Here is a 26,692-nt window from a genome sequence, read left to right as displayed (position 1 = left end):
TTCTCATCAGTAGAAACATGGCTATTGCCGACGAATATTCAGAGTTCATCGAATGAAATGCATAGAATCTCACTAATTTTGACATTCTGCGCCGATCTAGACCATTCCGTTGCTCTAGCAGGAACGGTTCCAAAGTTAGCAAATACGGCTAAATATGCGCAAATTAGCTCTATAACTCCGCAACCGATAGCCGCCCGATGAAAATATTTGCACGCCGAGCTCCTCTCCTCCTTCCCGATCAAGCCCTCGAGTCAGATTCACGATTTACCTGAACGAAAAAAAATCAACGGTGACGTCTTGCGACGGGCGCTTCGCGCCCGCTGCCGCGTTTTCAATTATCCTTATTGCAACACAACGCAGCCCCCCTCCTAAAAAATCATATTTATCGGTTTTATCTTTTTTCTCCAAAGTCTTACACAAACAAGTTTGAAAATGATGTTATTTCGACTAATTTTGATATTCTGCGCTGATCCAGACCATTCCTGTTGCTCTACGATTTTTGGTTCAAAAGTTAGCTATTTTGCATAAGGTTTCCTAAGTTCTCACTGTAGTAAAATGTTGATTTCTCACGAATCTTTGATATTTAAATATTGAAATGCATAGATTTCGACTAATTTTGAGATTCTGCGTCGATCTAGACCATTCCCATTGATCTAGCATGTACGCGTTCAAAAAGTTGGCAAATGCGGCTCAAATTGAAAATTCGCTTTAACTCCTCAACCGCAAGGTAGCACCATTAAAATATTTATGTGCCGAACTGCTTTTTTGCTTTCCGACCGTGCGGTGCTGTCAGATTTGATTTACCTGAATGAAAATTTTGACTCCGGAATTTTCAGGAAAGTCGATTTTTGTGCCCCCTATTTATTACAATTACTTGGGCAAGCTCCTCTCTATGTGCCCCACATTCTCCTAACGTCAAATTTGCGATTTACCTGAATGAAAATTTTGACTCCGGAATTTTCAGAAAAAGTCGATTTTGTGGCTCAATTACAAGTCGCCCCGAGGAAATATTTATGTGGCAAGCTCCTCTCTATGTGCTCCACATTATTCTAACGTCAAAGTTGCGATTTACCTGAATGAAAATTTTGACTCCGGAATTTTCAGAAAAATCGATTTTGTGGCTCAATTACAAGTCGCCCCGAGGGAAATATTTATGTGGCAAGCTCCTCCCTATGTGCCCCACATTTTCCTAACGTCAAATTTATGATTTACCTCAATGAAAATTTTGACTCCGGAATTTTCAGAAAAATCGATTTTGTGGCTCTATTACAAGTCGCTTCGAGGAAATATTTATGTGGCAAGCTCTTCTCTATGGGCCCCACACTACCCTGGTGTTGGAATTGTGAACTACCTGAACGAAAAATTTCACTGCGAATTTCCGAGAGAAAACTCGTTACTACGCCAAAACTGCGGTTAATATCTTTGACGAACATCGGAACGTATTATCTAACAAATTCTGCATCTTTCTAGACCGCTCCCGTTGTCCTAGGATGAACGGTTCAAAAGTTGAAGAACACATTGCAGCATTCACAAGTTCTCATCATAGAAACATGGCTATTGCCGACGAATATTCAGAGTTCATCGAATGAAATGCATAGAATCTCACTAATTTTGACATTCTGCGCCGATCTAGACCATTCCCGTTGCTCTAGCAGGAACGGTTCCAAAGTTAGCAAATACGGCTAAATATGCAAATTAGCTATAACTCCGCAACCGATAGCCGCCCGATGAAAATATTTGCACGCCGAGCTCCTCTCCTCCTTCCCGATCAAGCCACTCGAGTCAGATTCACGATTTACCTGAACGAAAAAATCAACGGTGACGTCTTGCGGCAGACGGGCGCTTCGCGCCCCGCTGCCGCGTTTACAATTATCCTTATTGCAACACAACCAGGCCCCTCCTCCTAAAAATCTATTTATCGGTTTTATCTCTTTTTCTCCAAAATTTTACACAAACAAGTTTGAAAATGATGTTATTTCGACTAATTTTGATATTCTGCGTCGATCTTAGACCATTCCTGTTGCTCTACGATTTTTGGTTCAAAAGTTAGCTATTTTGCATAAGGTTTCCTAAGTTCTCACTGTAGTAAAATGTTGATTTCTCACGAATCTTTGATATTTAAATATTGAAATGCATTTTAGATTTTCGACTAATTTTGAGATTCTGCGTCGATCTAGACCATTCCCATTTTGATCTAGCATGTACCGGTTCAAAAGTTGGCAAATGCGGCTCAAATTGAAAATTCGCTTTAACTCCTCAACCGCAAGCCGCACGATTAAAATATTTATGTGCCGAACTGCTTTTGCTTTCCGACCGTGCGGTGCTGTCAGATTTCCGATTTACCTGAATGAAATTGACTCGGCTCGGAATTTTCAGGAAAGTCGATTTTGTGGCTCAATTACAATTCGCCCCGAGGAAATATTTATGTGGCAAGCTCCTCTCTATGTCCCCACATTCTCCTAACGTCAAATTTGCGATTTACCTTGAATGAAAATTTTGACTCCGGAAACTTTTCAGAAAAGTCGATTTTGTGGCTCAATTACAAGTCGCCCCGAGGAAATATTTATGTGGCAAGCTCCTCTCTATGTGCCCACATTATTCTAACGTCAAATTTGCGATTTACCTGAATGAAAATTTTGACTCCGGAATTTTCAGAAAATCGATTTTGTGGCTCAATTACCAAGTCGCCCCGAGGAAATATTTATGTGGCAAGCTCCTCCCTATGTGCCCCACATTTTCCTAACGTCAAATTTATGATTTACCTGAATGAAAATTTTGACTCCGGAATTTTCAGAAAAATCGATTTTGTGGCTCTATTACAAGTCGCTTCGAGGAAATATTTATGTGGCAAGCTCTTCTCTATGGGCCCACACTACCCTGGTGTTGGAATTGTGAACTACCTGAACGAAAAATTTCACTGCGAATTTCCGAGAGAAAACTCGTTACTACGCCAAAACTGCGGTTAATATCTTTACGAAATACATCGGAACGTATTATCTAACAAATTCTGCATCTTTCTAGACCGCTCCCGTTGTCCTAGGATGAACAGGTTCAAAGTTGAAGAACACATTGCAGCATTCACAAGTTCTCATCATAGAAACATGGCTATTGCCGACGAATATTCAGAGTTCATCGAATAAATGCATAGAATCTCACTAATTTTGACATTCTGCGCCGATCTAGACCATTCCCGTTGCTCTAGCAGGAACGGTTCCAAAGTTAGCAAATACGGCTAAATATGCAAATTAGCTTAAACTCCGCAACCGATAGCCGCCCGATGAAAATATTTGCACGCCGAGCTCCTCTCCTCCTTCCCGATCAAGCCCTCGAGTCAGATTCACGATTTACCTGAACGAAAAAATCAACGGTGACGTCTTGCGGCAGACGGGCGCTTCGCGCCCGCTGCCGCGTTTACAATTATCCTTATTGCAACACAACCGAGCCCTCCTCAAAAATCATATTTATCGGTTTTATCTCTTTTTCTCCAAAATTTTACACAAACAAGTTTGAAAATGATGTTATTTCGACTAATTTTGATATTCTGCGTCGATCTAGACCATTCCTGTTGCTCTACGATTTTTGGTTCAAAAGTTAGCTATTTTGCATAAGGTTTCCTAAGTTCTCACTGTAGTAAAATGTTGATTTCTCACGAATCTTTGATATTTAAATATTAAAATGCATGCAAAAGTTAGCAAATGCGGTTAAATATGAAAATTAGCTATAACTCCTCAACCGTTAGCCGCCCTTTGAAAATATTTGCATGCCGAGCTCCCCTCCTCCTTCCCGATGAAGCCCTAGAGTCAGATTCACAATTTACCTGAACCAAAATAATCAACGGTGACGTCTTGCGGCAGACGGGCGCGAAGCGCCCGCTGCCACGTTTGCAATTATCCAGATTAGCTAAATATGAAAATCAGTTTTAACTCTTGGGGTTGTCGATTCGTCGTAATCGTACGTGTTCGCATTAAAAAATAAAAAATGTATTTTTAAATATTTTTTGAATTTTTTATATTTTATCATATTTTTTTATTAAAAAAGAGCCCAGTATTCAATTATTTGTAAAATAAATGCAAATCAGCGCCGGGACTTGAACTTCAGACCTCTAGACTCGATACCCCATGTTCTAATTGCCTTCGCACTCTTGCTTCCACTTTCGATAATATGTAATATTGGGGTAGCAGAAAATGTTAGTCGTTTCGTAAATAACAAAATAAAACTAACAGAACAAAAAAGAAAGAAAGAGGAAAGCCGTCGATTTTTTAAAAGTAGGGTAAAGTAGATCCTCTACCATCTGCCTACCATTTGCAATGGTAGACTAGTCTACCATTGACTAAAACGGACAAAAAGAAAAGTGTTCGGTGCGAATTGAACACGGGACCACACATCACTGATATTTTCGCAGTCGACCGCCTTAACCACTAAGCTATTTTAATATATACTTGGTTCCACAATTTTCTTCCTATTTCCAGGATTCAGTTAAGAACTTCTTCAGTTGAAAAATTCTGACTGAAAACTAAAGTATGTTTACATTTAAGACATTTGAGTATGTGTTAATATTAAATCCTACTTTTAATAATTATGTATTGATTTTAAACTATAATTTCTATCTTTTTCATTTTTAATCGCTAATTTAATCCAAATATTTCAAAATAACAAAGAAAATGTTAATGTTCAATAACAAATTTAAAAAACGAAAGTGGAAATAGTTGTATAAAAGCAAATGAAATATGACACATTTAAAGGGGAAGTAAAATTTATCTGTAAGTCATCAGAAGAAATTTTGTTTGCTTCCCAAGTTTTGTTATGTTATATTCCAACGAAAAGTGCAATATTTACGTGGGAATCGCCCCTCCATTTTTGTTGTGATTTTGCGTTTTCGTCTGCTAATTCTTACTTTATAGTAGACACGCTTTTGTCTACCATATGGTAGATCATCTTCCATTCCCTACTAGCTGATAGTAAACAAAATTTTCTACCATTTCTCTACCTTTTTCGTTCTACTACGCATGGTGGCCGAAAAGTAGGAAAAGGTAGAAACCAAAAATTTAGAGTGTAGGGTTCTTCTATTTTAATTTTTTCCGTTAGGGTCATAACTGCACCCGTGTGAGAATTTCAATTTATTAGGTATAATTATTGCGGATTTTAAATATTTTTAAAGATATTTTATATTTTTTCATTTTTTTGGTAATTTTCATAATTTTTGCTTTAAAATATTGGGGTGTAAGAATATTTTTTCGAGTTTACAAACCCCGCCTTAGATCCTCAACCGTAAGCAAATAACAATACTATGTTAGTGTAATAATCAACATAAAATAATAACATACAAATTCCATCACGCTAATGAACCATGAGGTTCACCCCCATGAGAAAGAGCGGGAAAAGGGTACAAATCATGGAAATTTAAGGAAATTACAAAAATAATATTAAGTGTCCTTAGAACGTCCGATAAAATATTTTGGATGATTATTTAGTTCATTTGAACAAATTCAGATTTATTACAGGTGAATTACTCGTGAACTGTTGGTAAATTCGTATATTTTTTTTACAAAACGACATTATTTGGGAGCATTCTCTTGTTGTGTAGTTATATGGCAACTCTGTGGTCGCTAGACATTAAATATAGCAGACGACGTAAATACTTGAAAAGGGCACTATAAAAAATCTAGAATTGCTTATTTTTTTATTCAAATTGGACTTTTTCTGTCTTTTGAGGAAGAATGGACTAAATCTGGCGTCTCGTATGATCCCTATCATTAAACAACTAAGATATAACAACTAGGATCAACCACGAACATATCGGTGTGCTTTTGTGTCAATCGCGATTCACGTTTCGGGGCAATGGGGTGGGGCTTTCGGGGCTAAATCGGGGTATGTGCAACCCGATAATTACAACTAATCAATCGAGTATTTCGACCCGATTGCCCCGATTACAACCCCTACTATACTTATTCTACCCACCTGCCCCCATTTTTTAACAATAAATGTAGCTTGATATTATGAATAAAATAGAATGAAATCATTTTTTAAAAATTTGATTTTATTTTCTCTTGGTTTATCCGGAGTGTAATAGTAGAAATTTTGGAAAAAGAGGGAAATCACGGAAAAAAGGGAATTATTAGCGAAAATTTAGGGAAAAGTACGAGAATTGCGGAAATTTACGTTATTTTGGGAAAAACTAGAAATTACAGAGATTTACGGAAATCACGCAAATAGAAAAAAAGACAAACGGGTTCACCCTGGAAAACAGTCGGCGACCCCTGAACAAGCAAAAACTTTCCTTAAGAAATGGATTTTGCTCCAAAAAATCGCTGGCTAGGTTCAAAATTCTTAAAATTAAATTTTAGACAAAACCCATTTAACTAAAAGTTGTTGAAAGAAACCCCCTGATCGCCAGGGTTTCTTGTTTAAGGCCCAGTCGTCGGAATTCGGGCCCACCGGATTTGATCCCAGGGGCCAGCTTACCCTTGGCATCGCAGTCCAATGCGATACCAATGTAGCGAGCTACGACTCTGCTCTCCAATAATTCTTTTTCAATAAAATTCGACTACTGAAACAACTTGTTAATTGTCACGTCAAATTTGAGGAAAATGTATCAGGTAGCTGCTGTACTAAATGCAAAATCAACATTTTAAATACAATGATCACGTCCCAGGTCCCTTTCATTTCATTCTTTTCAGCCATACCAAATCAATGGCTTTAGGCTATTAGTCTTTATTCCATATCGATTAAACACCACTACTCTCATCTTCAATTGTGGCATGCTGATCACTGGTAAGTCTTGATACCATTCTTTCATATTTATTCCAAGTTGATAACAACAGCATCGCATCGATTGTACAGTAAAGCCCGTATCTCGGTCTTGTCGAATGCTCTATGAATGCCTGGTAATAAAATAGTCAAGTCGAATTTATATACAAGTTTTTTTTTGCCTCTTCCTTTTATCGCCAGTGCGTCCAACAAGAAATTCGACTGATGCTGATGGAAGGCTGTGAATGCAACTGCCAATTTTTTTAAACCGAAAAGTGTCGCATGTTTTTGTATGACATCTAATCCTATCAGGCATAGCATCGAGCTCCGTCGGAAATGTATACAGGCCATTTATAATTCACGATGTAATTCTCTTTTCTTGAATCGCTGTACTTTTAGAAAGAAAATCTCGTCGATGCACATGCTATTCTACAGATGACGACCTGTCAACGACAGCTAAGTAAACGTGAACAAGGAAATATAAGCGCGTCTCGAAATCTTTTAAGCTCTTTGTGTCCATCAGCTTGTTTTCGTACATATTGGCCTGGAGTAACAGCAGCACGAGCAGGGATTAATATCGCAACTGTATATTGGTTATTTTTATTTTGGCCGAGTTTTTCAATATATGCGAGCAAACGGACGTGTCCGAGAGAGCAGCAACAGCTTCCGTCTATGAACGTTGAAGCGAGTCTAATCGATAATATGCCGAGCAGCAGCGTCGGCGGCCACCTTAATATAAACAGGCTTGTACGTTTAGATGTATGAAACAAACGTGCCACGTGCTGTGAGGACTAAATAGTGCAGCACGAGATAAGAGTTGAATCTGTAGATGCGCTTTGTCTGTGCATTTCGTATCGAAAGAAGAAGAAAAAAACAAAACAAAACGAATATAGAATTGTATAGTATTGCCAAACAGTGCTCATCGTCATCAAGGAGAGCGGCACGTTCATCCACAAACATTGCTGCAACAGCAACCATCAGCCGCACACGGTGAAAAAGTGTAGTCAGTATCGCGGAACGTCCGACAACATGGACGAAGTCAACCTCACGTTATCGCCAGCATCAGCAATAGCTGCCAGCCAAGAACCATGGCACTCGTCATTCTCGATTGTCACAACTCTATTTCGATTGACGTGATTCGTCAAATTTTCGTGCATATTCATCAAGTCTATTTAGCCAGCGACAGAAAGAAAATGCATTCCTAATTAACGGCAAATTTCCTAATGTGTGTGTAAAACAGTCTCAACTGGTGCGTCCGATTGTGCTGCCGTCTATTCTAAATAGGCTGCATTATTTAGACAATAATACAATTAGAAGCAATAAGTTGAAGACTGAACTTTGAAACAGCGGCGGTTGCAAAGTTATCACCAAAGTTTAGGCAGCAACGCGACAGGCAGAGGCATGTGGAATACAGTCGAATCATCTTCTACGTCTGCAGTGTCAACTGCAACGACAAATAATCTAATCACGTTATCACCTAATGGCATCAGTTTGACTTTGCACACCTTCCGGCCGGAGCAGTTCCGACCAGACGTTCACGCTGCCCCCTACAGGCTTTTGGCAGCCAATTTCATTGTTCGCATCCTCTCCACTCCTGTGCGCGTCCATGCAGGACTAGTCTCGGGAAACTAAAAATTACATTCGCCTTTTAAAACGAAACAAAAACCAAACAAAAATCGTCATACTTTACTTTTTAGTGCCAAAAGTAATTTGGACGCCATTCGAGGTCAACGTGGAAAATCCTCGAGTTCGTCGGGGCAGTATGGCTGCTTTTCGTTGCTCTATTCCTGATTATGTTGGTGATTATGTTACAATCACTTCTTAGATTCAAGATAATCGATACGACATTTTTCTTACTTCCAATGAAGGTAGACTATGCCAAGTGGAAATAAATGACTGATTGCATTTTCGTGTGTCACCTCGCGAACTGTCGATCGACAAATGAAGTAATACGGGTCACGTTGACCAAAGGAGCAATTTAAAAAAAAACACCCTTCTTCTCAGGCTCAGAATGAAATTATCCTCTAAGTTTTGACCTCTTTGTTTGATTTAGTATACGTAAATATTTGTTTAAAATAAAAAGATTTAATTGTTCCTCTGTAGAAAATATCTTTACTCCTGGCTTTTGTTTGAACTCAAATCTGCTGCCTTTGCATATTTGGCAATCTCTTTTCTTTTCGAGTCAACGTTTATTCAGAAATGGCAACCGTCGGCATGGGACGGAGGTTGCAACGGCTCAAATGGACTACAGTTTGTGAAAGTTGGAAAAGTTCCTCGAAAAAGTTTGGTTTTCAGTGTTCACTTTCCATGCCTCTAGCAATTAAAGTGATTTAGAAACAACATGAAAAACTCAAAATTTTTTGTTTCGTTAAACAGATTAACGTCACGTGATGTTGGCCAATGGCGACTTGCAAGTTTTGTCTGCGCATCAAGGCGACGAGAATCATTTGTATCATTGTCGAGTTCTCGTCCAGCCCATCAGGCAAACAATGACCAGTTTCACTGCTGGACGAATCATCCTCAGTCAAGGTATCTGATTGTGTGATCATTATTGATTTTCCAGTTGAGAAACATGACCTTTACGTGTATCCTAGAAACCAGGACAAAGATGGCACAAGTCATTGTAGAAACTGTGAATCGAATTCGAAGTTTGGCGTGGACGAGATTCCGTTTTACCTTGTGTTTTTCATGGATATCTTCCGCATAAAATCAAGTAACTATTTATTCACTCCAGTTCTTTTGTCTGAACAATTGTACGTAACCATAAATTGATCAATGCAGATGGTACAAAAGTCTAACGATTCAGTATGGCAATTTGTTGTTGCCACTGGTGACATCAGCTGCCACGCAAGAGCATCGTGATGGAGTGCTGGGACTTGGGCGTCATCGCCTCATTGGTGGCACTTTACTCATCGCTTCCGTCGTCACCGAAGATCAGGGCCGTTACATTTGATTCGTCAACAGTTCCATTGGATTAGTCGAATCACGTACCGAACTCATTTTTCGTGTCAAATTACAAGTCAGAATCGTTGAACGTCGTCGTCGCCGCATAGAATGCACAGCACATTTAAGTCACCGATCCAGAAACGTCCGTCACCATCACGTGTCATTTCTCCGGTAGTCCCAGCTCAATTATTTTTACATGTCTTGTTAAATGGAATAACAACTTAACTGAAAATCTGGAAAAAAATTCTAGGCCGGTTGTCAGTTGGCTCAAAGATGGCCAGCGCTTCTTGGTGGGTAATAGTGGTCGTGTTTCTTCTTCATCCGGCGACGACGGCTACACCGATATGGTCCAGTTATCCATTTCGTCCGTCCAACGTGAAGATGAGGGAATATACCAATGCCTGGCATCCAATGACGAAGGAGATTGGGCCCAAGCATCGGCCCAGCTGGCCATTGGAGCATTTCCTCCTCATTTGAAAGAAACGTTCAGTCGGCAAGTTGTACATCCGGGAAGTTCAGTCTCGTTGAAATGTTTGGCCTCTGGCACTCCGCTGCCTCATTTCACTTGGACGCTGGACGGGTTTCCGTTATCGCCCGTTTCCGAACGATATTTCCTCGGCCAGCAGCAACAAACGGGTCACGACGATCTTGTAGTGGCTCATCTCAACATAACCCACGTCCGAGTCGAAGACGGAGGCAATTACAAAGTGAGTTTTCGTGCAATAGGTACCGTACGTTTTTCTTGTAATTGTTCAATTAAAAGGCGTTTGTGGCGTTTGTGCGAACAGTGTGTATCGGAGAATCGAGTGGGTCGCGTAGAGCATTCAGCCAATTTGCATATTTACTTCAATTCAATGGCAGTTTGACGATCGATCCGTTGGATAAGAGCAGCGACGCCGGTCTTTATAGTTGCGAGGTGCGTGGCCAGAACGGACTCTCGGCTCGCCAGTCACTTCAACTCAACATCCTCGGTAAGTTTCAGTCCTTTTCTTTCCCTCTTTTTATCTGGAAACTTTGGCTTTTCCTTTAATAGGGATGAATAATCAAAGGCTAAATTAAAATCAACCAGAATTCGAGTAGTCCTTTTTTTCTATCGCATTTTCTTAGAAGAAATGATGACACTCGAGTTGATTAGAAAGAGTAAAAATTATAGACCCTCGGCAAGAAAAAACTAAACTTAAAAGATAACCTTTTGTTTGATTTTTTCCTGTTCACAGCTTTGCGAAAATATTGACTCGGCGCCTTTTTCTTTTCCCCCTCCGCCCTGTAAACTTGCTCGGTCGCTGAGTATACTCTTTGATGATGAGAAAGTCAACAGCGCTTTTCTATCCGGTCTGGAAGCAGAAAAAAATTTAAAAAAAGGAAGCAATGAAAGCAAATGAGACAGACCGACTATATCGATCCAGCAGCCAGAAGCCAATTTAAGTCTTTCCCCTTTTATTTTTATGAAAAACAAGAAAAAGGAGATGAGTTAAGTGGGTAGGAAGGATAAATTTAGAAATTTCTCGACGTTTTTTTTGTTGTTGCTTCCGGTCGCCGGAATTTTGTTAAAAAACAAAACAAAAAACACGAAAAAAAAACGATATTGGATACAGATGCGCCTCATATAATGGCAATGAGCGATTCGGCCATGTTGAATGCCGGCGAGCGATTGGCTCTTCAATGCGCCGTAGTTAAAGGTGGATTGCCGTTGTTCGTCAGCTGGTCGAAAGATGGCCAAGTGATTGCACCGACAACTGCAACGACGACGACTAGCGTCCGTTTGGTGAACGAATTCACAGCCACGTTGACGATTGAATCGTTGACTGGACAACATGGTGGATGGTACGTCTGCCGCCAATATATAATTTCAGTTACAATAGTGCAATAGAAAAAAGTGGTGGAAATATTTATCAGGCTTTAGAGCAGCATTAGCCTTTGCTATATCTCCACATCATGTAAATGGAAAATCTCTGGAACTTCTTGTTGAGTATGTCAGATCGTAAATAGTATTGTTAGCTGAACTTACCGTCTTTCTTAGACAACATGATATTTCAATAGTCCTTTTATTTTTAACACCAGGAAATGAAGCCATTGTGCATATTGCATCAACTAAGGGCGAAATGTTACCACATATAGGCCAATGTTACAACTCACTTATGGTGATTGTCCATTCACATGAAGTCTGTATGTTGGTACAGTTTATCAACAGGCATAAGAGGATGTTCGGGCAATAATTGTGGGATAGTTTAGGTAAGCTTTTTTTGCCATTACAAAAAATCTTTTCGTGCACGCTTGGAAATAGGTAATGTTTGTCTTTCATCCTTGTTATAATGGTTTATTATTTTTTAGTAGGATGCATCGTGCAAACCGTGCTTCTTTTTTTTTTAACTCGTCCATTTCTTTATTGCCACGAATTTTTTGTTGTTTTTTTTTTCGGGGATTAGGCGATAATCAGGACTTTGTCTACCAATAACTTATTTTTTCTTCTTTTTATAGGTAGATTCTTTGCTGCGTCATAGCTCGGGAGTCGTAACGGGCAATATCCTTGTGCATTAAGTTGGTGAACTCTTGTGTTCCATTGGGTAATGCTATCAAATCTTAATGTGCTATTTGTGAAAGATTTTATTATTCTGTATGTTTTAAAGGAAAATATTTCAAATTGATTTATTTGCATGTTACGGAGTTGTATTTTTCTGATCTGTGGAGCCTGACATTTTCCACAATTTCTATCGGCGGACAAAATGTCTTTTAGGTAACAGCCCGACATTTCAATCTCCGATTTTATGACGATCACGAAACCCCCATTTGGTTGTCTATGTAGGATTGGTAGCAGCTTACAAAGCAGTAGGTTCCAACATCATCTAACGTCTGCTTTAGTAATGGCAGGGATGTGAATGATAATTTGTGAAATCAAACAACTTAAGCAGGTGCCTAGCTCAACAACTCCTATGGTAAATATTTGTCCTTGTTATGATACTTAATTTTAAAGGTTCTAACTGTTTTTTTTATTTTCTTTATTGTTTGTTTCTTTTTTTTTTTTTTATTTTTATTTCTCCATTTTCTTTTTCTTTTCTCCAGAAATCTAGATTGGTGGTGGTAGTTCTAGGGCGCCTGTTCAGGCAACAGTTTCGTTTTTTAATCCGCCAAGGATTTATGCGTTATTGCGTCTACTGTGTAGCCTGAGTAGCATACGCAAGGGGGCGTTTATCTACATTCCTGATCACCAAGCAGTTACAAATATGTTCTACACTGATAAGCATCCGAGGCAAAGGGCGAGCTGAACTAGGTATTTTGATAATCCAAATTTAAATGTGTTATGGCAGTATGATTGTTCCAGTACTCATTATTTCTTAATTGGAAAAGTCTATTGCCCCTCAATTCCAGAGGGCACTAGTTTACAGCAACTCGGGCTCACCCTTTGGGTAATTTGAGATACTTTTCTGGACGGTTCAGAATCTTATTATTGGCCAAAATTTGATACGAGATTAATTGATACTTAGTCCTGTCAGACCTCAAATTCTACGGTTTATAATTCTTGTTCTATGACCGATTTTATTATTATTTTTTTTATACAGAGAGTGGATTCTCATTTCTTCTTCATACCAGCGAGCAGATTTGAGGTTTAAAATTGTTTTAGGTTGTTAAGCAAGTCTGACTTTCTACGATGTACATGGCCGCCAAACTTTGTCGTTATGTCTCACTGTTAATCGGTAATAAAAACGTCGAATTATTGACGATACGTTTGTCAAAATGGCAAATACAACGCCTAACGATTTAAATCTAACTTGGGATAATCTACTTCTCGGACAAGGTATCAACCTTCTTTCTTTTTTTTTTGCTTGTATTATATTGCCTAATATTCAATGTCATTACATATGAAAATATTACAGGTACTTTGAGACCGGATCTAATTGAGTCCGCTTTCCATATGGCTTCTTCGCGCACGGTTGCCATGAAGACTCGTCATAACGATTCCGGAAATGGTTCGTCAATTTCGCATTCACGGCCGTGTAGTAGAACCTATTAAAGGTATTTGCATTAAGGTTTTTCCTGCGTTATGACAATCCAGTAAGATCTTTAATCTTTTCGCATTTTTTCCCAACAGACTTCCTTAAAGATGAAGTAAGAGCCTTAGGTCGTGAGCTGGGTTTGCCCGCACAATTACTGGAACGTTACCCGTTTCCTGGTCCCGGCTTGTCAATTTGAATCATTTACGCCGAAGAGCCGTTCTTGGAAGCTAATTTCGATGAGACGCAAGTGATGATTCGTTCGATGGTCCATTATGCCAACATAGCAGCCAAGGAACATGCCTTGCTCAATCGGATTGAAATCGTGACGTCGGAAGAAGAACGTCTTGTTCTGGGAGAACTGTCTAGTCGCAACCAGTATGTTGCCACGCTACTGCCTATTCGCACTGTCGGTGTTCAGGTACAGGAGGTTGCAGAAAAATGTGTCGGGTATGGCAAACAAAGCATAGGGAAAACCGCCACATTTTTCTGCAATATACTGTACAACAGATTCGCAATTTAGACGTTGTCGTAATAATGCCGCGATCGTAATCAGCTCTTATTCAAGGTAGATGATAGGTGCCACCGTATCTACGCCAAGGTTTTTTTCTCTTGTCTAGATCTTTTAATGGCCAGTGGTATGTCCTTGATGCTCGTCTTATCAAAACACTTGTTTAATTTTTTTTTTTTTAAATAATTGTGTCACTTATGACAAAGGGTCCTTGTGATCATGGCCAATGGCTTGAGCCGGATACCAACGACTATGGCACCTGTCGCCCTTCGCCTTGCCCAGTAAGCAAATGCAACGGTCGCCAGATCTACTGGAAGTCAACACTAAATTCTGAAGGTAGCTGTTATAAATCGTTCACACGTGGGCCTTGCAGGCGAAGTAGCTATTTCCTCGTTGAAGAATATGGCACTCGAAGAGGTCGATTTGTTTCTCAATTTGGATCATCCTATGAATCCTATGTCCTTCCGTCACGCTATCCCAGGATGAGGAACCCTTACGACATGATGTACTCCAACAACGTGATGAGCCCATGATCGAAATTTGGCATGTATCCGCCATTTGGCATGCAGGAAGATTAGCGGAGACGACTATCCTGACATTCCTAGTTTCGATTACTGAACTAGAAACAGTTTTACAGAACCATTCACATGGTTTTGTCTCTATTATTTCATTTTAAAAATGCGATTGCAAATTTTCTATTGTGACGTATGGCGGATAAAAAACAACCTTAATTAGTTTTAATGCATGAATTCGTTTGCCAATAATATGTGTATGAAGAAAATGTTTTCACTTTGAAACAGAGTCATGGAACCCATCGGTTTCCATGACTCTGCTTTGAAAGTTTGAACAGGGATTTCTGTTTTACCTTTCTGCGATGCGGCAACACAGCATTGCATGTCGATCTGCGAACGTTTGACAACTCGCTGGTATTGCAACAGGTTAATAGTTTTGTGTCAAGTAAATTTCAAGTGCGAGTAACTGCTGGAAGATTGCAAGCGAAATCTGCATGTGTCGTGTCATTGTTCTAAGTGTTGGAGACTTTTTTCGTTTTGATTAGGCATTCATGTTTGGGAACAATACCTGAAGTTGGATATCGCCTAGTGATATTTACATATTAAGTCCTATTTTAAGACACTTGGGGCGATACGTTTCGCAACAAAGATCTATACAGTACTCAAAAGATGACCCACAAGCACTACGCCACCACGATTGAGACAAGGTAAAACACAAAACTATAAAGCGCCATTTATCAATAATGAATGAATTTCCTCATTCTAACAATAATTTAAGAAAATGTAAATGTATACTTAGCTGTGGTAATTATTTCGTTTACATCGACTACACTTCAATAATTTACAAGTGGGAAAGTGTTGCCTATAAGCAACAAGAAGGTATTGTGCATGTTTATGAGCGAATCATGGCTTAATGGGTGAGCATCGGATTGTACCGCTGGATGTTTGTGGATCAAATACCATCAAAGGTAAAAATTACAAAATATGTTTACTGATTGACTTTATTGACGTTATCACCGTCAGTTTATAAGCGTTTTAGTAATTTACTTTGGGATACTTTAAACTATTATTACAAGTGTGAACAAGTTACCTTTATAAACTTACTCTTAAATAAAAAACAATTTTACTTACAGTTTTCTTCACCATGACATACTTGGAATTTATATGCCAATACGTGTAATCCATCAAGGACACTGAATTTCACAACACCTGAATGGGATTCGAACCCAATGTATTGAGAATTCCAGTCCACCGCTCTACCATTGAGCTATGAGACATATTACTGAGAAATCTAAGTCTTCAACACATTAAGGTAACTGTGCAAAGTTGTACATAGGGGATCAAATATCAATGGGGGGGATATAGGGGGGGTTGCCAGGAAGGTATCGCATCCGCCTAGCAGCTCCAAGGTCCGTGGTTCGATTCCACGGAGGTTCCCGATGTCCTGGGCTTCCAATCTTCCACGTCTGCCAGTCGGGTCGAGAAACTTCCCCATTACGAAGTAATGGGACGGATATTTTGGCAATGTTTAATATAATATCCAATAAAAAATCTTAATAAATTGTTTATTTTGATTTATCGGTGTGATTGCGTATTTTATTACTTGAACACTTAACAACGTACTTTAGCCATTGGCATCCTCTGTCGAGATATCTCACACATATTGCTTGATCAATATTTTGTGTATATAAGATTGTAACATATAGTCACTCAACTGAATCTTTTAATCATCGTAGTACTTCTTTCGGCTCTTGTAGGATTTGAACCCTTAAATTTCGGCGATCCATGCCGATGCTCTACCACTGAGCCATAATTCACATTAATAAGTATTCTATATTTTTGTGTTAATTGAGATCAACAAATGTGGACTTAGAATAATATTTGCAGCGTGATTCAAGATAATTTCTTATTAACATGTAAATCCATCTTATAGAAATGCAATGAAATTGACATTCACATTAAATTTATTAACCTTCTGCCGGGAGTTGAACCCGATACCTTAAGATCCATTATCCAACGTCCTACCAAACAGCTATGATCCTTGAATGCAAGTTATTCAGGTTAGCATATAGTTTTACTAGCCTATAAAAATTGCATTTTTTTTTTTCCTTCTAATATTAGTGCAAATTTAAATGTAACTCATGGCTCAACGGTTGAGCATCGGCAATGAACGCTGAAAGTTTGGGGATCGATACCCGAACGAGTTAAATTCATCACTGTGAAAACATTCTAATACATCTGTTAAATCTATATAAATAAAGATTGAATACAAAATCATTCTGCAATTAAATAAATCAGCAAACTACCATCTCCAGGATTGGAATTTAATCGGTGATAATTCAAAGACACAATATTTCAAAGTACAAGAACTGCACATCAGTGTCGATCTCAGCAATGTTGAGAGTCCAATCCTTAAAAGAAAAAATTGCTAAGGTCAGTAATGTATAGTGTGAACACAAAGAAAGTATGAAAGACAAGTTTTTCAAAATTAATTTATAACAAAATTTGTATTGACATATCTCTACATAATGGAATATTTTGCAACTTTTAAAAGGCAAAATAACCATTTCAAAAGTTGCTGTCAACCAAGGCAGGGGGAGACACTGCCTCAATTGACTCACCGGGGAGATTACCCAGTGTTTGGCTAAGAGAAGCCGGAAGAAGAGCTGAAGATTTGGAACATTTTTACAGGAGCGATTAACCTTTAATTCGGATTTGTGGGTAGCGACATAGCCCTCCATAAGCATTTCATCGAACTATGAGGACCCCCACGTCCCCTTTCCGGCCAGAGCCCTCCAAACCTCGATATATGTTGTTTTTATATATACCGTACAGTAGTGGCATGACCCCCTACGGGCTTATTATGAGTCAAGGGGAAACGGGGCCACAGAAAAGAAGGGAGCCCAAATATGCACTTCAATTTTTTAAGTATGAAATACCGTTATAAACGGTACTGTGAATAAAGTATGGAAATTCCATGTAGTGCATCCAATCATTAAACTTTATTCGGTGTCTCGCCCCAACCAAGGAACCTTTTCAGATCCAAGTTTATCATTAATCTATATTAAGAAAATAAAACATCGTTAGGCATAAAAATTCTTGCTCGTGTAACTTACGCGATTCATAAATTCATTATTTAGCATATTCTTCTGGCAGAGCCTTCGGAAAGGACATACAGACTGCAAATGAAAACGTACTTGACGGATAAATTAATCCCATTAGAGCTTTGCATCTTTGATAGATATGTTCCTAGAATGATCCAAATCCTTTCCTATTGAATAGAAAAGTGTTACATAGATAATACATAGTTATAAAACAGCCTCTTTTTTACTTACAAGTCAATTTTAAGAAGATGAATTTGGTTTTGAAATGTTAATGAATAGGAATCCAAACAGTCAACGTAACATGGGTAACACCTGCAACACCAACATTGAAGCTCATTCTAAAACAAAAAACAGATAGCCAAATATCAAACTGAGAATGAATAAGGATAACATTGGCTGTGTTGTGCATGTGAAAGTGGTATCTTTAAAGTTAAATGTTAAGACAAGCTCTTTCATTAGTGATCTTTCATCACATGCATCATGCAATTTTTTTGTTTGTTTTTAACTGTTACAGTAGTAATATATATATTTACCATACTGAGAAAGCAACAACTTCCAAAATTGCTGCCTAATTCTGAGCCAATTTGAAGCAGTTAACAGATAAACCTTGACATTGGGAATTTAAAAAAAATTGAAAACTTTCTGTTTTCTTCTAAAAATGTTTACGCCGTTTGCTATCATTTCCACATGTTAGTCATGGTCATTGCTGCAGCTGATATAGAAATCAAAACCTACACACTATCTATGCGGTTTCCTTGTATCGTCGATGTTGATGACAGCTCGGCTAGCAGTTGGCAAACCCTGAAGCAAGATGCAAATTGAAAGGCTGGTTTGGTTACAGAAATTGTAATGGTAGGCCTACCTGTATGAAGTCCCTAGGCAATTGTTCTTTGAGGTACTGCCTCACAGATACATTGACGATTTTGCAGATGGAGCACAGCTTTACAATTTGTATTGTTCACTAATGACTTCGATGAAAGCAGGCTTTATTTTCAGTTTACATGTATACAGAGGCTGGAAATTGGGGAAAAAAATCAATCAAAAATTAATTCAGAGTTTGCAAGTGTAACTTTTTTTACCTCTACTGGATAGAATTTGCAGCCACCTCGAGTTTTAGCAAGCGGATTCGGTTAATGTCTAATTTAATCGACATTAAACATCATCAGGCAGTTATACTTCATCGAAATATCCCGTCACCTAAAAAGACAATTGAAAAATATTAATAACGAAAAATTGTTTAATTTATTTCTCCGAAAATTGTTTTTGATCCTTCCTTTAACTTGTCGCGCATATTCCGGGTCGTCAACAATTAGAAGCTGGGTGGAGATAACAGGTGTACTGAAGGCCTTTAGGGCGTTAATGATTTCCTTAATCCAGAAAGTTCCTGCAAATAGATACATAAGCCTCAACATCTTTTGAAGAAAATTCCTTTTATACCTAGAAACTACCTGTGTGAGGTTCATCGGTGCCACACCAGCCACACCAGACCTCAAGTGAAAAGTCTTTAGCGTCATTTGAGTGCCCGGTTCGTCAAATGCCCTGCGCACAAAGGGCTCCGACAGCCGTGTCTATTTGTTTGACAATAAACCGTGGCTAAGCTTCCATCTTGTAACCCCGTACCTTTCGGATACGTTTGACTTGGTCCTCTCTCCCTTTGTTGACAAAGGGCTCCAACCAAACGAACCATAACTGTTGCTTGTTTCCTTTATGATTGTTAAAAAAATGATCGTTTGTTTAAATTTGTTTTGATCAGTACGGCCTACAGCCTACAAAATTTAACACTTTGTCAACAAACAGGTGAATACAGCTGTATAGTTGTATGACAACTTCCACAGTTGTCATGCAACTAGGAAATCAATATCTGATTGATCACAATACCTGGCATGACAAGAAAAACTCAATAACATCAGAATTTTAAGAGATACCAATAGGAAAACACAATAAGCTATTACCTTTTAATACTTTTGACTAGTCATTCTTCTTCATTGCAACTGGGAAGGCAAGTCAGCTGACCAATGGTGAAAAGAGAAATGCATTCACTGCCCTTGGTGTAACCATTGACCAAAGGTATCTGTTTTCTTTCGGCAATATATGTTTTGCTCATGTAATATAGATAAGTGATTAAAATTAAAACACAAAATACAAGGATTTACCTGCCCAAGTTATTTTGTATGACATTCTGGTGATAATATACTCAAAAATTCAGCACCAATGAAGTCTGAAAGCACTTCACATCTAAAAAAAAAAAAATCAAATCACACTACATGCTTTGTGCATCAAAAGGCAATTTCGGAGGAAGGAAGTATTTGAACTTACATGAAGATTTTGATTAGGTTGATACCACAGTAAATTAACTAAATCATTTGCATTCTTGACGACATTCACCAACACATTTTTTTCTGTCTAGTAAATGTTAATAAAAACTATAGGAAAAGTCTATTACCCCTCAAAATTTTGAGGGGCAATAGGTGCGACCAAAACTATAATGTTTTAATCTGCTGGGCAACAACCATACTCAACCATTCAACTTATCCGTTTGTCAAGCAAAAATTAAAAATCAACTCCTACATAAAATGGATTGATGTTAATTAAGACTTTACATGGAGATGTATGTTGTGTCAATGCTTGGAAGTAAACTCATCCTGAATTTGTCAGTCTACAGACTAAAAAATGGTTGACACTTTGATAAAAGTAAATCAAAATGGCAGAAGAATGCGAAATGAGGTTTCCCATGAAAAAGGTATCAAGTACTTTTAAGCAAGATCCCAATTCCATATTTGCCAGCTAGCAAATGGTAAGCAATTTTTCTTTCTGAAAACAATACTCTTTTATCAAGATTTCAAGTTGTAACTTTAAATCTAATGCTTTTATTTTACTTACTAACACTTTCGATGCTGTAGGATTGTAGTTGTCTTTGTAACTTTTGTCATTGTTCATTCAATTGAAGAGGCTGCAACAATCATGCATCAGGCATGGTATAATAGCATCTATTCTAGGCTATACCTTGCCAGAGTCATCTGACCTTGCATCAGGAATACAGAAGAAATAAAAGTGCTTAATATTGAACGTTTTAGCAAGTTAAGGATTTAACTGTACCTATTTTTCCATTCCGCTTATTCGCTCTCTGCAATGCCACAAAATCTCTCTGCTTTTAGATAAACATATTACCATGATATATCACAGTCAAAGATGTAAATGTCAGGCGTCACGCGTCAGGGACGACAGACAGGATTCCTCACCAGAGGGAGAATTGCGATGTTTTTCGATTCTCTTGAAAAAACTAAAAAAGACATGGCCTTTAAATTGTTCTTATTTTTCAACGCGTTAATTGTTATGGGACATCTAAAAGTAAGCAATGATAAGGAAAAATATGAAAAACAAATCGATAAATGCGAAACTCTTCACTTAATATGTCAAATAATATCATGTTGCTTATTTTTCTTTGCAGTTACTTGATTTCTTTTATAGACAAAGGTGAGTCAGTAACACTCAAAGTATTGCAGCTTATGAAGTTTTTATAAGAAATAAACAAATTCATTGAGTTGATCTTAAATGTTTACGCTACAAAATATCGTTTTCTCTTCTATTTTTCTAGTAGACTCTGAATGAAGTTGAACCTGTGCCACCATCTCCACATGAATGAGTTCATTTGCTGCACAACCAACCAACCAACCACACACAGCAAACACCACAATAATTTGCAACCTTTGGGACAAAACAACCCAGAAGTTCTAAACCCTTAATTGACCCGGCACTACCCCATTTTTTAAATAACTACAATATTTAGGAAAATTGTTCAAAGACATAAATTCGTTGGCAAACAAACCATGAACTTTACTGATACCTATGCCCTATTTAATTTAGAATTGCTCCCAAGTCTTCCACCATAGCGATCCGATGCTCTACCATTGAGCTACGAATGACCCCTGTAACACTTCTACTTCTTCGACACATTAACATAACTGCACGAGTTAAATAGTCCCTCAGACGACAATGGAAGGATATAGGAAGGCAATGCTAGAATGTTATGGCAACCGACGCCTAATTCGGTGGTTAGATTCACAGTTATGTTCCACAGGATCTTCCAAACATGCTAGGAAGTATACCATTCAAGTGCACCAACAATGTTGAGAAACATACTGTCACACTGGCTTTGTATTGTGTCACATGAACATAAATCAATACAAGTAGTGATGACCTTAAATCTAGACAATTATTCACTTTTAACTAATAACAATAAGGGATGACCATACCAAACTCGGAGAGCGTCTGAAGACTCCAGGGAACTACTCCTACGGAGCCTAGCTCCGGGAGCTCACCCGATGGAGACTCATCTAACGCAGATTCAGGGCAGCGTTTTATACCGTCGCGCGAATTACTCCCCTTCCGGACTGCATATCTGCGTATCTTTCTTGGAGCGGACTTCTCCCGATAATTTCTTCACCACGATCGCAGCTTTGTCCAAGGAGCGGATGACTCATCTCTGCGAAGAGATAACCAATATCCCTTTTCACCCGCGACAGGTCCCCCTTCTTCAAGACAGGCGACCCGACTGTACTAATCTTCTGCGATCCACGAAGGTTGATGAGACTAAAAATCAGCTTGCGTCCTCTTGGCAAATAAGGGACTTTTACTCCTTCGTTTTTCTTCTTTCCGGTTGCGCTTACTTGTTTAAATGTTTCTTGTATTTCCCGGATAGTCTTAAGGATTTTCCTTTTTTTTTTTTTTTAATTTTAACCGAATGCCTTCGGCCATGGAAGAGGCGCTGCAATCGCATATCTTCCGGCCGTTTGAGATTTACCATTTACTCGTTCGGGAGCCTTGCACAATTGAACCAGCTCCTGGCGGCGTCATCAAAATACTTTTCAAAATTATTTTTTTTTCCAATATCACCCCATCTGTTGTGGGTAGAATATTCTTCAAAGCGCTCCATCAATTGGTGCGCAACTTCTTCCGAACTTTTTCGGAATATCAGTGAGCTAATAAATTTTCTGACACCTTCCATAGCTTGTCTTTGCGGCTGCTCAATATGCCTTGATGGCACTACAAATGGTTGTCCCACGGCCGGAACAACTGGACTCGTCGCCGCTCTCAAATCGATCTCGGTTTCTGGATCCGAGTCTAAGCCTCTTGCAGTCTCGACTGATTCACCCCGACTGTCAGCTTCTTCGGTCAAATGGTCCGGAACGCTTGACAGTTCTCGAAGCGGATGTAATCGTCGGCTGGGGTCTCTTGGGCAACTAGGTAGCCGTGGGTTGGTCCTCTTCGGCATCGGCTAACAATGACTGCAGCACGACTTCGTTTACTCTCAGGCAACGAGCTGCGTCTTCAACAATTGCCACAAAGCAGCACAAATTTGTTACTCACGGGTAACGGACTGTATCTCCACCAATTGTCACACTGGCTTTGTATTGTGTCACATGAACATAAATCAATACAAGTAGTGATGACCTTAAATCTAGACAATTATTCACTTTGAACTAATAACAATAAGGGATGACCATACCAAACTCGGAGAGCGTCTGAAGACTCCAGGGAACTACACTTTAACTGAATTTTACGCTGGTATTTATACCGAAATACAATATACGCCCTTTTCCGGAGCGCATGTCTCCGTATCTTCTTTAGTACAGATAACTGAAGATGAATCATTCCCACGCTCGCAACATAGTCCAACGAGCGGGTGAATCATCTGTGTTAGGAGATAATGTTTACCCCTTTTCACCCGCGACAGGTCCCCCTTCTTCAAGACAGGCGACCCGACTGTACTAATCTACCCGTGATAACGGCTGGAAGGTCACTCTTGTTAACGCTAACTATAACCCCGATAAAAATTGAAAGGGAAAAAAAAAATTTTGGAACTGATAGGTAATAATTTGATCCGTGAAGGTTATTGAAACTGAATAAAACTCGGGTGCATCCTTCTGCCGGCACAGTAGTTTTTTGGTCTTTGCTGAATACAGGTCCTCCAAGATGTTCACCTTTTCTGAAATTCTGGAGAACCGGAGGTATTTCGACGTTGCCGTTGTGCGGTTCGCCGAAATTGTGTTTTGCGACCCTGTGAGCCGTCACTGCCGACTGGATGTGTTAGACCAGAAGCTTTTCGAGGCGCTTCTAATCGATGCCAAGGAAACGGATGCCTGTTTGGACTTCATTCCCTTTGCTGGAGAAGTTTGGGAGCTAGGTGACTTTTACTACAGGTAAGTTTGTTATTTGCTTTGGACACATTTTTTTTTTCTTTTTATTTTCTTTTTCTCCCCATCTAGCACGTATCCTGGCTACGCCCGTTATCGTGATCTCTATTCCCACAACTACGCGCGGCTTCTGTGGTGGATGGAGTCGGGTGAGGATGTTTACCATCCTCATTCGCGACGTTCGGATTTTTACCCCGAGATCCTGTACTCTAGCGTGGAATCCCGACTGGAGGCTCGCTTGGGGGCGCTGGAGGCGCTGAATTCCTTGCGGTCGGAAGACGCCACTAACTAATTCTGTGTATCCTGGTATTTTACATGAACTCTTTAATACATTTTGTTTTTTGAAAGAACTTTTTCTACTTTTGTTTTTTCTACTAGGCAATAAGCTAATTATACCCTAGACAATTAATAGGTTGAAAGGACAAGTTTTTTATAGGTTTTGCATCTCTAGTTCTTCCCTCCCGCGGTCTCCGGGTGGTAGACTGACCACATCGAGCTGTTCGTGAGCGGCTAAGCGTTCACTCAGTAAGTGATATTTATAACTCAAAAATACTATTCCTATACTTAGTACTAACATTACTATTATCATTTCATAGGGATATCGGGCAAAAGATGCATCAGTGTGTTTGTCCACTTCAGCCACGAGGTTATGGATCTGTTCTCCCGTCATTTCCGCTGCCAACCTGGCGCGGTCGTTACGTTGGAGTAATTCGCTTATCATGTCGATGGAGCTTGTATTCCCCCGCGGAATCTCGATGACGATGTGCCGCCTACTGCTGTTGCTCGTCGGATCCTGGGAGAAGACATTGACCGATGGTAGAACCGCAGCTTGTAAATTTGGCGCTTCGATATTTCCCTCCATGCTGGCTGGAAATACCCAGTCCTCCGTTCTCGCTGTACATCCCAAAGGTACCTCAAAAATTCCAACTGCTGGTAATTTAACTGTTCGTAGGGGCGGTTGTCCGACATTGGCTGGGCATGAGAAGACGATGTCGTGTGATTTCGTCGCCGAGAATGCCCATTGGTTCGCTCCAATGTACACCGCTTCGGGTCCTCGCCAGTCTGCAAATTTCTTCCGGCACTGCGTCTTGATTCGTGGGACGTCGTTCATGAAGACCGCTATGGCGCAAGACTTGCGGGCGTTTCTTTTGCTGATGCCCGTATGGAATTTACACAACGGCCGGCCGATCTTGCTGCACTCCCGGACATCATCTTTGGACAGCTCCAAAAATGTCTCGAGGTCGGCGGCCACTGCAAGAAAGCCGGGTAAGTTGCTGAAGCTCACGCTATGCGTTCCATTATCTGCCGCTCCTGGCAGGCTTATAACTTGAAATAGTTTGTATTGTTGAGCGTGATCGAAGATAGGAACTTGGATAAATATTCTGAATTGATGTTCCAGTGCTGCCACCGTGACTGTGGCTTCTCGATAAGCGACCCAAAACTCATCGCTGGAAATGGACCATCCTCTAGGTAACTGTCTGTTAACATTTTTTATAACTGCATTGAATCTTGCTGGAGCGATGATTTGTGGTGCTAAATGTCCATTTGCTAATAGGCTGAATCCAATATTGAGGCTGTCAGCGAGTTGGTGTAACCATTGTAGGATCTGGTACATTGCCTCAAAGGTGTCATCTAGCTGGAAGAAGTACTCAAAATGGTCTAAGTCAAGTTCTTCCAATTTTGAATTCCATTCTAAAATTTGCGCCGTAACCGTTTGCAGGTTTGCGAACTGTCCTCGGAGTTCCTTGATCAACTGCGCATTGGCTCTGGATTCCCACAGTGATTCGTTCAGCACAGTAGCTTGTTTTTCCATAATGTGTATCATTTCCTTTTGGTTTAGCTTAACCCGTTGCACTTGACCATTTAATTCTTCTAGGTCTTGCTGCGTTGAAACACCAAAAAGCCACTTTAGAGCTGACCCGCCTCCGTCGATGAGACTACGTCGGTTTCTCGGGTTGGTGTTTAGGGCTTCTTTCACGGTCGTTAATTGTTCAGTCACGCTTTCCAGGTCCTTTGTGAAGCTTCTTAACTTGCTGAACATCCTTTTGGCTGCTATTTTCTGAGGTCGAGATCCAGTCAGCCTCCATTTTTCTGCCACTGCTTGCTGTTGGAGAATTTTCTGCTGCAAATAAGCCATTGCTGCTCCAGCCGGTCCTAAATCGAGGTCCGTAACAATTGTCCATGCTGATTCACTGAAAGCGACATCTACATGTTCCTTGAAGATTGTATTTTCCCGCAGGATAAGGGCCATGGCCATTGGCGGGCTAGTAATTGTTACCAGGAGCATCAGGAATGGGACCAAGCAAGTTAGGTACCTAGCCGGTGGTCTTCTATTACGGATGGGTCTTGTTGCCGGCGTTTCTCCGGCCGGGACAGGAGGTACTACCGTAACGCCGTCTGCTGTGGGATGTGCGGGAAGTGTTCCCTCGTCGTCTGCTACTGTTTGGGGATTGGCCACAACAGGTACATCTTCTGATTCGGCTTCTTTATCCTTTTGTTCTTTTCCAGCGTTTTCCTCTGAATTGCTGGGAGGAATCTCTTGTGGTCGTTGCCACTCTATGGGAATTTCGAAAAATGGCTTCATACGGATGACGTGCACAATATCCGTTTTTCCTCGTCCCGTTGCTGATATTACTTCATAATTCACCGGTGTGGTTTTCCTTAACACTTTAAAAGGTCCTAACCATCG

At 39.7% G+C, this 26,692-nt stretch overlaps 2 protein-coding genes and 4 long non-coding RNA genes across 20 annotated transcripts; 3 read left to right on the top strand and 3 right to left on the bottom strand.

The window, feature by feature from the left end:
• Window positions 1-8,001: 8,001 nt before the first annotated feature.
• LOC123469635 lies at window positions 8,002-8,756 on the bottom strand. 2 transcript variants are annotated; one of them, XR_006642919.1, is made up of 4 exons: window positions 8,605-8,756; window positions 8,433-8,534; window positions 8,253-8,375; window positions 8,002-8,191 (listed from the first exon to the last, which is right to left on the bottom strand). It is a non-coding gene; the product is annotated as an uncharacterized LOC123469635 (long non-coding RNA). The 2 variants fall into 2 exon arrangements; XR_006642918.1 differs by having other exon boundaries at window positions 8,438-8,534.
• Window positions 8,757-8,906: 150 nt separating this feature from the next.
• LOC123469634 lies at window positions 8,907-16,274 on the top strand. 14 transcript variants are annotated; one of them, XR_006642917.1, is made up of 18 exons: window positions 8,930-9,276; window positions 9,342-9,460; window positions 9,529-9,864; window positions 9,944-10,400; window positions 10,482-10,664; window positions 10,911-11,517; window positions 11,571-11,662; window positions 11,755-11,925; window positions 12,172-12,257; window positions 12,321-12,427; window positions 12,497-12,501; window positions 12,553-12,626; window positions 12,754-12,961; window positions 13,039-13,486; window positions 13,566-13,704; window positions 13,781-14,320; window positions 14,400-15,673; window positions 15,839-16,274. It is a non-coding gene; the product is annotated as an uncharacterized LOC123469634 (long non-coding RNA). The 14 variants fall into 14 exon arrangements; XR_006642906.1 differs by having other exon boundaries at window positions 8,907-9,029; window positions 9,124-9,276; window positions 12,172-12,427; window positions 12,497-12,626; window positions 15,839-16,273; XR_006642914.1 differs by having other exon boundaries at window positions 12,172-12,427; window positions 12,497-12,626; window positions 13,781-14,060; window positions 14,251-14,320.
• A 2,616-nt stretch (window positions 16,275-18,890) lies between these two features.
• LOC123469943 (DNA-directed RNA polymerase III subunit 1-like) lies at window positions 18,891-19,496 on the bottom strand. Its single transcript, XM_045169301.1, is given in 4 exon segments — window positions 18,891-18,956; window positions 19,258-19,341; window positions 19,343-19,377; window positions 19,430-19,496. Coding segments are annotated over 4 exon segments (252 nt in total).
• Window positions 19,497-20,614: 1,118 nt separating this feature from the next.
• On the bottom strand, window positions 20,615-21,044 carry LOC123469769. The gene is made up of 3 exons (XR_006643122.1): window positions 20,906-21,044; window positions 20,690-20,831; window positions 20,615-20,634 (listed from the first exon to the last, which is right to left on the bottom strand). It is a non-coding gene; the product is annotated as an uncharacterized LOC123469769 (long non-coding RNA).
• On the top strand, window positions 21,020-21,652 carry LOC123469770. The gene is made up of 3 exons (XR_006643123.1): window positions 21,020-21,157; window positions 21,258-21,283; window positions 21,405-21,652. It is a non-coding gene; the product is annotated as an uncharacterized LOC123469770 (long non-coding RNA).
• A 2,126-nt stretch (window positions 21,653-23,778) lies between these two features.
• On the top strand, window positions 23,779-24,364 carry LOC123470094. Its single transcript, XM_045169801.1, has 2 exons — window positions 23,779-24,009; window positions 24,076-24,364. The coding sequence occupies exons 1-2, from the start codon at window positions 23,783-23,785 to the stop codon at window positions 24,293-24,295; spliced, it is 447 nt and encodes a 148-aa protein (XP_045025736.1). The 5' UTR covers window positions 23,779-23,782; the 3' UTR covers window positions 24,296-24,364.
• The last annotated feature ends 2,328 nt before the right edge of the window (window positions 24,365-26,692 follow it).

The sequence above is a fragment of the Daphnia magna genome, linkage group LG2 (genome assembly GCF_020631705.1).
Source record: "Daphnia magna isolate NIES linkage group LG2, ASM2063170v1.1, whole genome shotgun sequence".
Classification (NCBI taxonomy): domain Eukaryota; kingdom Metazoa; phylum Arthropoda; class Branchiopoda; order Diplostraca; family Daphniidae; genus Daphnia; species Daphnia magna.
Note: the sequence above shows the minus strand (reverse complement) of the source record. Positions and strands in the feature narration are given on the sequence as shown.